Raw genomic sequence first — 11,825 nt, 5'->3', positions numbered from 1 at the left:
AGCCTGTTTCCAATCTTAAAATGATAAAAGTGTGCATGAATCAGTCAAGGTGAGCTCAGTGGCATTAAATGTTGATGCTGTTTGTTGTCCCACAGTACTGGATAATGTAGGTTTCTCAATTAATTTTTAACCCTGCCCATAACCTCCTCTCAACAAAGGGCAGAAAACTGGAGGGTGAGTCTTCATTTGGCATTCATGTATATTTCCTCATATCTGGCTTTAAACCATTTTAACCAGAGTTGTTGGTGTGTGTTGTGTGGTAATACTCCAATGGCTCCACCAGCAAATGGAAGGCCCAATGGCATTTTACAGTGCCTGAGGTCATGGTTCCTGCCTCCATCGGAGTGGAAGGCCTGCCTGCAAGAGCACACCTGAGATCCTCCACACAGTCTCAGATATATTTCCTGCTTTTAGACAAATTGCAGAAGATAAATCTTAGAGAGAAGATGAGAATTTGCCCATTAGTGAAATGAAAGAGAATGGCCCATGCCCTTGTATACCTTCTACAGTTTGGTTTCTCAGTAGCATTGACAAAGTGATTGAAGCATAAGGGGGAAATGCTTTAAAAAGGAATTCAATCCTCAAAAAACAAAATAAGAATAAATAATTCTTCTGAAGCTAGAATGTAGTCAGTTTTCATGCTTCAGTAATTATTCTGAAATGTATAATCCATATTTGCAAATATAAAAATCATATTCATCTGGAATGTTTTTGGTTGTGCAATATAAGCTTCTCCAGACATTTTACTTACTAAAATTGTGGTTTTGGCCTAAATTTCTAGTGGTGCTTTAGTTGCTTGCATTTTTTTAAATGGCAGACGTTTAAACTATTCCAATGAAATGGATTCAGCAACATTTTCAAATTAAATTTTAATCTTTTGAAAATGTCATTTTCCTCCAGAGTTAATTCCAGTACAGGGAGAGGGAAGTTCTTAAAAATCCTTCACCATGTAAGACTTTTGATATGATTGATATGATTATTGCAAAAGGAAAATGCTACGGATGATGAAGCCTTAAAATAACAAAAACAGAAAAAAAAACTCAGCAGGTCAGACAGCATCTGTGAAGAGGAAAAGTTAACATTTTAGCTCAATACAAACACGTTGTCTCTATTGCTCTGTCTACAAACGCTACCTGTCTTGCTGACATTATTATTGGTTCACTTGAAATTAGTTTGGTTGTTACTGTTTAAATGTTACAGGATAAATTATGTTGGCCTTTTTGCCAGTAATAGGTCTGGGGACTGATAACATGTTTCTCCGCATCTGTAGCATGGATATTCATCGAGTGCAGGCCACTCATATTATTGGACACTGAGATACACCTATTGTGCATAGCATGATATAATGGAATGGGAAATTCCTGTTTCAGAAGCAAGAAGGCTACAACTGACCCTCTTTTCATTCTAAACTGAGATTGTCTCATGTCTGCTTTCATTATAAGTAGGTTCAATAGAACAGTCCAGAGGCACTGAGACCTATCAGTACACTGATGCAATATGTCATATGAAATGGTGGAAAGGTTATGATTCTCCAAACATTGAAATCCTGGCTTCAGTTGAATTTTATCTAGAAAGCCATCAGGCACTAAAAAAAGTTAGATGCTTCCCAGAAAGAGTGAGAGATTACTAGAAGAAGGGTACTTTACTCTCACTTGTCCTTTGGCAGCTGGATCAAAAGCAGCATTTTCAGAGGTCCAGGAGTTGTTGCCTGCCCTTGCTCTAATTCAAAAAATGGTGTGTGATGAAAGACCGGAATAAAAGGGGTGAAGCAAAATGCTTAGAAAATAGGAGAAAATAAAAATAATTGAGTTCCACTACAATATAGTTTGTAAAATATGGATCATTTGCAGAAAGCAACAGATAGCTTGTCTCCCAAACAAAAGGTCAAAAGGTTGTCTCCTAGACTGCCTGCAATTTTAATCCACTAATCTTAGTTGGGTGGTTCTGGTCAGTTCTTAGCCGAGCTGCTAGATGGAGTACTATATCAAAATGTAGTGTTCAGTCACAGGGGAGTATGGGAGGGGGTGTTGACAGATATTCAGCAGCACATCTTACTTGAATCTCACCTAATGCCAGTTGTTCAGAGCTGGTTGTGATAGTCACAAAAAAATCTGCAACCCTGTTTTGTAGCTGACAGGTGATTTGCAAAGGGACGGCAATGTTGGAAACATTTATTTAGGCACCACATGCTCATTGGAAAATGCACTTTAATTCTCTTAATTAGCCTTACTGTTAATGGCCTTTGAGGATGAGCTTTCAGACTGTTTGAACCATTACCTTAGGAGCAGAAGTTCTGAAGTGGTGGGAACTAAATCACCACAATTCATTGGTAATATAGTAATGTCATTGTTTTCCTGGCAAGAATGCTAAATCTCACCCTTTCGTATCCTGCTGATCTTTTGAATGAGAGATCAATAGGGGGAAGGGGCGCAGTTAAAGCTGATCTGAGCTCTGTTATACTCTGCTCAATAATCCTACACTTTGTATTGTGCCTTAACAAATTCAAAAGGTCCACTGTTGTGCCTTCTACCACATTACAAATAATTTATTGTTTTTTTTCCCCTCAATGTTGAAGTATAGGGTAAAACTAGTTACTGGGAATTTATTGTGTTTTTCATTATGTGAAAATGATTTTTTTCTCTATTATAAAATCTAAATTATAAAAAGATACTTTATTATATTTAGGGTACAACATAAAGATTTATGGAGGATATGACATGTCCAGCAGTATGATAAATATCTCCAGAAATGAAGCTAAATAGATGTCTCATAAGCAACAAAGTCATGAATCAAACTCAAATTGATAGAGTGTTGCTTATAAAGCATAATGGTCTTAAGATTCAATTGGAAATATTTTAAGTGCCTTTCAACTGGGAGTTTAATGTTTTATACTTTCTAATAGCCATGAAAATAAAACAGAACTACTTTGCATTGTAAATTGGTTGTGCGCTATTGTATTGACACAATTGTTGTAAATGCTTCTGAGCAGGAATCCATCTTCCCCTGAAATATTCTTTTGTTTCGGTTGCCTACATTTGTAGTGCAGAGTTTTTACTGTCCTAATGCATTGCTCAGTAAAAAGAAGTGTGAAATTTTTTCCTACTAAACTGAAAGTTTCCTAATAGATTTTGTCTTTAACATTGCTCAAGGAACAAGATATAGCTACATGTCTATTGAACATATGAAATACACAAAAATTAGGGCCACTATAAAAAGACACGACTGGGAACAGCAAAATCTTAGCTGCCTAGTCATAATGAACATATTTTGTTTCTGACATTGGTTTGTCTAGAAGATGGTTAAAATTGCAGCTTAGAACAGAAAACAAATTATTCTAAACAGTTGAAGAACAAAACCACAGTCAGTTGTCTGCAACAAATTGACTTCAGTGTAAAGTCTAATTACCTGGACCTAATTCAGTTTATAAACTGAGTTGTGTTAAGTTAACAGTCCATCAACTTTTTATCGAATAGTAAAATCAATGGCACTGGCAGACGAAGTTGTGATGTTTAGTGCCATTTTACTGAAATCTGATCCTTTGATGCTCTATATACGAACAGTAACTGGGTCCTTACCCCAAACTCAGATTATTATCAATGAGTAGCTACACTGTTTGCCCTGGGAATTGTACTTTGTATTAGCTGTAAATGTACAAGTGGATTTAGCTCTGTAGGATAAATGAGTTGTTAGCCTTTATATTTAATCAAAGTAACACAAGTAGTGTATCAGCCCTCCTCCCAAATGTTTGTTGGCCCAAATTCTTGGACAAAGTCACTCAAATAATGTTGCTGAGTTTTGGCTGTTTCAGCAGATTTGCTAAACCGATAGTGTCACAGTACTGGTGCATTCTTGAGGAAATGAAAAAAAATTCATTTGTTTTGTCTTATTAAATTATGTCGTCTTCAAGCAGTAAAAGATCGGCATTGAGCTTTTCACAGCCTAATCCATTTTAGCTTGCTAGCCAAAGGAGAATATGGATTAAGTAAAGGAGAAATAATTTGAAGTAATAAAGAAAAACTACTAATTAAACATATCTATGCATGATTTTTGGTCATGCTTCAAAATATTCAGGATTGAAAATTGCAAGCCTCAAGATTCAAAGTCACTGCCTTAGTAACTGAATTATCTTGTTTTGAACACTTTGAAAACTAAAATTAAATGTATATTTTACAAAGATGACTTTACTCTCACATCACCATTAGTTGAAGGTTACAAATAAAGCAGAACTGAATCACTAGTAAAACGCCAATGTGTTTTTGTGTTTGTAATGCTGTAGTGAGCTTACATGTTCATCACAATACCAAGTCAAATGATTTTCAAAGAATTATTTATTTAATAGTTCATAAAACATAACATTTTCAAACTAATTTAATGCAAGCATTGCTCTTTATCTTTCTATCACACAATCATCTTGCAGTTCGTACATTTTCTCTGTTACTATTTGTAGATATAATTGGATAAGGCTGATTAAACAAGCGACCAAATAACATTGGTATGTTTATATCCAGTGTTTGCTTTACAAGTGCTGTTGGTCGTGCCCATTTGCTTCTTAGCTCACAATATGGCCTTAACTGAGCAAGTTGTATGGCATCATCAGATCTGACATGCAACAATTCTGTTTGGGGGGGGCTATACAATCTTGGCCTTGAGACAACTATACCAGAACATTCTGATCCTTACACACTCCAGACCCCTGTTCAGACATTCTTTCAAATGAAATATGTGACCACAGTCTCAGGGTTGCGTAACCTAGAAACACAATAAATGTGTACCATTGGATTAATAGCAGCTCGTCAAATTCACTCTCCAGCGTATTCTGAGGCAGTCTTCACAAACGAGGACAGTGCACGAATTCGATGCTGCTTTCTTATAACACTAATAATCGTGCAAAAAGGACAAAAAGACAAAGTTATAGAATAGCTAAATTTCATAGTCGTTATTTGGACATACGTGCAATAGTGCAATTTTCTTGTGCCACTCCAAGAATGCAGACATTTTTTTTATACTGTCCAGAGGACGTTCCGTGCAAATTGTTTACTGACGTGCTGGCTTTGCATTCCTGCTTCTGTTCCTCTGTTTCGATGCGACTGCTGTGTCTCTGGCTTGTAGACGCTTCTCTCCGTTTGGCTGGCCGCTTCGGCCCCTTCTCCTATTCTGGCGGAGCTTCTGGTCCCAGTTCTGATATTCACAAAATATCACCTTAATTCACATGTCATTCGCTAGGTTTCGCCTTTTTAGAAATGCGGAATTAGAAACTCAACGAAAATGAGAGTATCTAACTTCCTCATGCGCTTCACCAATTATTATCACAACCTTTATTTTAACTGTTGCTGTGGGCCAAATAATAAAAAAAAGAATTGGACAGAATGCAGTAAAACAGAAAATGCTGGAAATATTCACAGCTCAGGCAACATGTGTGGAGGGAGAAACAGAGTTAACGTTTCAGGCTCTGGTGAACAGGTTCTGAAGAAACGTTAACTCTGCTTCTCTCTCCACACATGTTGCTCGAGCTGCTGAGTGTTTCCCAGCATTTTCTTGTTGCTTTCGTTCAGATTTCCAGAAACCGCAGTTTCGAAGCTTTACCTTGATTCTCTTCCCGAGTCGATCTTTCCACTTCACAGCTATGGAGCCCTCCACCAACAGTAACCTGCACACAATAGGAAGCAAAAAGCGTCACTCCATTAGTACTGAGCAGATCGGGGGCAGCTCAGGGCAGCTGGTATGACCGAAGTTGTGAAAGGTTTTTATCTGTACCTCGCCCTCTCTTCATCCTCGTAGCCCATAATAATATACTCCTCGTTGGTTTTAATTTCGGGACATAGGCAGGCCGAACTCGTGTGAAGCGTCACCGTTTCCTTCGGAATATTCACCAGGGACGATTTCAGGACATCTTTCACCTCCACTGTTGTGGCAACGTCGTGACATTTATTCCTCACTTCTTTCACTTTGGCGCGAATGACTGGAATAAAGTTCCCAATTTAAACAAAACAAAAAGAATAGCGTTTACTTGCGCACAGCGAACATCTCAACTTTCAGGGGACTTGGTGTGTGTAACCTGTTTCACTCTTCTCCCCTCCATGGAGCACTTTCCTGGAGAAAGCGTCATTAATGCTAACTCTCTGTGAAGCTCTGAAGATATAACAAGCCCTGAATTGTAGGCCAGCAAGCTGAATGCTGTACCAGAGTTGTGCAAAATCAGCGTCGGTTTAGACGCGGCAGCAATTCTGTTGCTCTCTCTCTCAAACTTGCACAATTCTCCCAGCAATAAAACTTAATCAAGGATGGAAATAATGTTTGTTAAGATATAAACATTATGTACCTAAAAATATTATTCCAACATGGTAATGGAGTTTGTATTTTAATATATTAAATGGCATCATCCGATATCATGTGAAGCATTATTATTATTTCATATGACACTTTTTTTTCCAAAACGCGGATTACCGAATCGTCAAAAAATCGAATCTAATTTTCCCTAAACTGGGACTAACATAATTTCCGAACAACCTCCCTGATGGATGATAACCTGAACGAGCTACATTGGAATGAATAAGGGGACTTGCCTCATCGCCGAACAACCCACAGGCGCCTCAAATGTCTCATATTCTCACATGAGAAAAAAAATGGGGCGCTTACCGTAATTGTAGTTATTCTTCAGGTAAACTTTCTGAGTGAGTTTTACTGTTGGACACTTGCAGCTGTCTGAAGAGGAAGCAAAGGTGTGAGATAAGGTTTCTATTGTGTATTACGGGCTGTAAACTGCACCAGTTACCACCCTCTATCCAGAATGATTGACTCAGCACCCTGTGCGCACAGCATTTCGAAGTGAGAAGCCAATAACTGGCACCAACAATCTTCAATCATCACAATAAACACTCCCTGATCATGTAATGCAGCGGGAGACAGGCAGTGTGTGCAAAGCAATCGAGGCTATTTGACATGAAATGTAAATGTACATTACAGTATACAGTACCCCGTATTGTGGTGACAGAAACTGATCTGTATTAAATGTTATTAATAAAGCATATTTGGGGAGGGGGAACAGCTATCGACTGGGGCCACAGTTTGACACCTGAGGGGCTGTTTGGGGGCCTGGTACACATGATGTGTGAAGGTTTCTTGAAGTGCCTGGTATATGAGAGGCTCACTGATTTCCCAGCAGTTCTCATTTATAGGGCACTATACATTGAGATGCCAGGGTTTTAGGTGGTACCTGAAGGCCACGTGTACAAGAGTCGGGGTGGCAGAGGAACAGCGGGCAGAAGGCTCTGTGAAAAGCAGAATTCTTATTCGGAAGAGTTCAAATGGGAGGAACACTGTACAACACTTGGAGCTTGCCATCCCCAAGTGTGCTTGAGAAACTGAGTGACTTCCTAGGCCATTTAAGAGTCAACCAGATTGCTGTGGATCTGGAGTCACATGTAGGTCAGACCAGGTAAGGACGACAGATTTCCTTCCCTAAAGGGCATTAGTGAACTAGGAGGGCTTTTACAAACGGCAATTGTCTCATGGTCATCATTAGACATTTTTTTGGAAAAAAAAACTACTTTTCACATTGAATTCAAACTATTATGTACTATAGCGGGATTCGAAGAACATTACCCTGGGTCTCTGAATTATTAACCCAGTGGCAATACCACTGGGCCACTGTTAGGAGGTCCATAGTATCGAGATTGAATATGGTTAAACTGTGGTTAAACATATTCCTTTACAAATTCCTTCGACATGACGCCCTGCCACCTCCCCAATTCTCAGGAAAGCTCGTGGTAGATTTCTGGAAAGGTCTGGGGAAAATCCTCTGTAAAATCTTCATTAAATATCGTGCGTTCTGACTAATTTTAAACATTTATTATGAACAGCAGAAGTTTACCCTAAAGTAATACAGGAAAAGTGAGAGTGGATTTATCTATAGTCAACACAGCAACTACATCGTGGCTTGACTCCTACCCCCGCTCCCCAACACACACCTCAACAAGACTACACCAAATAGTTCATCTTCCCCTCCCACAGGGAAACTCTCCTCCCCCAAGACACTTGTGGAATAAACTTCCCGGAGTTAGTGATTAAAGCAAACGCTGAAATTAACATTTAAGAGTGTGTTAGATGGCTGGTTGAAGCCCCTTCCTAGACGCAGTCTTTCCCTCCAACCCCTCCCCATTTTACGGCATTCTTTCCCCAATTCACAGACTCCCCTCCCTCGTCGACTTTGGCCCTTTGCCTCGGCGATGTGCTTTGCACTGTCACCCGTCTGCAGCTCTTATCTATTCTTGACTACTGCTTAATTCACACCCCTTCTCACAGAGGCACTCTGTGCTGCAGGCGGGAAGCCGTGATTTATTGGGAGGCCAGAAATTCCCAGTTGCAGCGCAGAGGCTGCTGCTGGAACAAAACAGCAGCGCCGTGTACCAGCCACAGGAGTAGGGAGAGCATCAGTAAATAGGAGCGCGGGACAATAAATCTGCTATTGCAGCGTTCCAGCGGCTGATTTGTGTCCCCAGCAAATAAAAGTGTATTGTATTTACATAAACATGCGTCACGCTGGCTCTTTTGCTCGAGAAATGTCTTTAATGCTCAGGTCTCATCGGGCCAGGGGGGTTAGTGTTCATTTTCTAAAGGAGCAGTATTCCATCTGCCCGGCCTGTTTCCACATCTCTTCCCTTCAACCACCTAACACACTTAAATGCTAACACAGTGTTTGCTTTGACCAATAACTCCGTCTGGTTTACTCCACGGCCGTACAGTCCTTATTGAGGTCACAGCAATTTAATACCTGTGACTCCGGGCCACAAACGGATTCCTGGTCACTAACAGTGGTGAAGAAAGGGAGTGAGGTTTGGGCAAATCTTACTTTACTCGATCAAGATTCAGATAACAAAAACAGAATTACCTGGAAAAACTCAGTAGGTCTAAAAGCTAAAAGCTTTTAGCTTTTTGTTTTTAAGATTCAGATAATGCTGACACTGACTCTCCCTGCTGAAAGGGGAATGGTGCTACAGTGTGCTTGTTGGAAAGATTGTTGCTTCAATTTGACGTTATAAAGAATGCGATCTCGCTCCCACTTTAACAAGGTTTTACCTGTCGCGCCAAGTGTACATGTGGTTGTGCCAATTCTGCACAGGTTCAGGCGGAGGTGCAGCTCCTTCTGTGCACGTTTGGAGGGTGGCATTCAGGGAAGGCGGGCTGGGACAACATGATGTGCATCACCTTTTCTTTGCGGCAAGGCATCTGCTTCTCATGTTGTACTGGGGCCAATAAAGGTGACTCCAGTTAGGCAATGAAACGCCGCAGACTGTGTGGTGTTGGTCTATATAATTGAGCGGTATTCTGGACCGGCATGAATATGGTGCCAGGTTTATAGTGAACATCATAAGGCGTGGAACAAAGAATTCCTTTGGACTTCGACTAGTTTTCCTTTGTTGGCAATTCCTGAAAAACAGTTGTTTTCTTTTTGGGAAAAAAGACACCTCAAACGCAGCTCTGCCTTTGATATTCCCCGTTCCATAACCCAATGTGTGTTTTGCTGCCTACCGGGTCAGGGAGTTCAAAGCTCCAAAATGCCCCTTTCAGGTGACTTACTTGATGCTCAGAGAATATGGCACTTCCCACATCCGCGTACTTAGTCCTTTCCTACCAATTATCATTCCTTTCATCTTGGACAGCTATCCATTACCTCTTCGCAGCTCTGTGCTCCTTCATTGATCAAGGACGCCTGAGAGTTTTAAAGATTCAAAGTAGGACACATCTTATTCTTTAACCAAACTATAAGTGATTAACACTCATTGTGAATTACACTTGGCAGGCCTAAGTTGTTTGCTGGGAAGGTCGCTCACTCAATAGTGACTCTCCAGAGATGCCCCCGTTCACCAATATGGGAGTCTTTAACACACAATTGACATTCCGGGGTATTCCAGGGGGGCACACGTTGGTTCTGCTTTGGTGCCCTTCAACTTCACTCATTACTTGTGATGTCACCTCCCGTAGTAATTGTGAGATTACAATTACTTTGACACCTGAGAGTTTTTTTTATTTCATACATTTGGACATGCATGTGGACAAAGTGCGAGTTTAACCACTGTCAAGCGTAGAGTATATTGTGCAGATTATTTAGAAGCAAAGTAAATAACATTTGAAAATGACTTACCGCCTCCCAAGTTCCTGCAGTTATTAATGGAAGAATGGATGGAAAGATCTGGAACTGCTTCTTAAAAAATAAAAGTAGCTCAGTTACATTTTTATAATAAAGATTCTGTCGAGCTTTGAGTTTACTGAGAAATTGATATGAACGGATAAAATGGTCCAGACACTTCATTTATAGTACGTGAAAAAAGGATTTTGTTTTGCAGCTTATATTAAACAAAAGCAGCACCTAGAAATCTTGTCACTTTATTCCTTCGTGTTAAACCTCTGTGAGGGACAGAGCTCAGAGCGGTCCTGGGCGCTAATTAAATGCAAATGTCCCGAACCATTCAGCTTCTTTGTCTCCTTTTAACATTATAAAAACCACTAACTGCCCAGCATCCTATATAACAAATGCCAGGCTCTGTTCACTGGCTGATGACCTCGAGAACGCCACCAATTCAGTGGAGTCCGCTCGCACCTAGAGAGCTGCACTGTTTACACATACACCATTATAAATTGCAACAATCGAGGTATCTTAATAACGGCTCCACGGCTACCCCACCAAGAATGCGCAACGAGACATTAGCTGGAAAGTTTCACAAATGTTGGAAAATAGTTTTTAAATCGCCATTCTAGTGATCTGCGAGGGAATCTCCCGATTTACTGACTCCCTGGCTTATTTCCCACAACTGGGAAACAGAAAGGAGTAGCACATCCTCCTCCGCAGTTATCTGGATCTGCTCGAGAACTCACTTTAAGCAGCCAGCATTCAGCCGCCGTTTAGCTTCTTGCCTCATTCTAAAACTCACCGGGTGCATCGGCTGTCACGATGGCCTCGGGAGAGATGCACACGCCCCGGTCGTACACGGGGAACTCCTCGCAAGCCAGGTTCTCTGGCCAGGTGTGGTTGTACCTTCTCATGACGGGCTCACAGCCATCCCTCGCCCTCTCGCACACCGACTTACAGGGCTTGATGGGCTCGTGTTGAAAGTCGATGGTGCAGATCGGCGCATACATGGCACAGAGGAAAAAGAGCAGCACCGGGCTGCAGTTAATGCCCACCAGCCCCTCGTACTGCTCGATGGCCAGCACGGCGTTGTCCTGGGTGCTGTGGTGGAGGTGGTTCGGCATCTTGGTCATGTTCCAGGGCATTGGTTTGCACATGGGGATCCGGATGGGTTCACAGGCAGCGGCTTCTGCCATGCGAAGCGGAGCCAGACAAGTCACCCATAACAAGGCAGAGGAGGCTCCAAAGCGAAGCATCGTTAAAGCCGCCGTGTTTCACCAGGACTCTCACCCCACCACCACCCCCCTCCCCACCCCACCCCCCCTCAATGCCTACTCCTTCTAAAGCGGCTGGTTTTGTGTTGGTGTGAGTGCAGCCTTGTGAATGCGGGCTGCAGTCTCTGGGCGCTGGGAGTTTTGGAGAGACCTGTGCTCACAAAGCGCCCTGTCGCTATCCTTCCCGCTTCAAACTAACCAAGACCCGAATGTTTTTTTAAAAAAAAAGATCCTTGTATCTTTGTGAGCAAACAGTGCGCCCTCCTTCCCCCGAGCCAGGCAGCTAATGTGTGTCTTTACATCACCCAGCGCCAAGCACTTTTATCACTTTCCGAACAGCAGCCGGATGACGCGATCTTGTCTTGTTCCATTGGAGATCCATCAACTGACTGTAAGGTCGGGAGTTTATGGTTTTGATCGCCAAT

General features: G+C 41.5%; 1 protein-coding gene across 4 annotated transcripts; it reads right to left on the bottom strand.

Moving 5' to 3' along the window:
* Nucleotides 1–4,310: 4,310 nt before the first annotated feature.
* On the bottom strand, nucleotides 4,311–11,436 carry frzb (frizzled related protein). 4 transcript variants are annotated; one of them, XM_078551918.1, is made up of 7 exons: nucleotides 10,929–11,436; nucleotides 10,142–10,201; nucleotides 6,637–6,702; nucleotides 5,755–5,959; nucleotides 5,584–5,647; nucleotides 5,039–5,178; nucleotides 4,311–4,875 (listed from the first exon to the last, which is right to left on the bottom strand). In XM_078551918.1, the coding sequence occupies exons 1-7, from the start codon at nucleotides 11,380–11,382 to the stop codon at nucleotides 4,800–4,802; spliced, it is 1,065 nt and encodes a 354-aa protein (XP_078408044.1). In that variant the 5' UTR covers nucleotides 11,383–11,436; the 3' UTR covers nucleotides 4,311–4,799. The 4 variants fall into 4 exon arrangements, with proteins under 4 accessions (XP_078408044.1, XP_078408045.1, XP_078408046.1 ...); XM_078551919.1 differs by having other exon boundaries at nucleotides 10,142–10,198; XM_078551920.1 differs by having other exon boundaries at nucleotides 10,142–10,195.
* Nucleotides 11,437–11,825: the final 389 nt, after the last annotated feature.

The sequence above is a fragment of the Cetorhinus maximus genome, chromosome 11 (assembly GCF_964194155.1).
Source record: "Cetorhinus maximus chromosome 11, sCetMax3.hap1.1, whole genome shotgun sequence".
NCBI classification, from domain to species: Eukaryota; Metazoa; Chordata; class Chondrichthyes; order Lamniformes; family Cetorhinidae; genus Cetorhinus; species Cetorhinus maximus.
The sequence above is the reverse complement of the archived record's forward strand: the minus strand, read 5'-3'. Positions and strand labels throughout refer to the sequence as shown.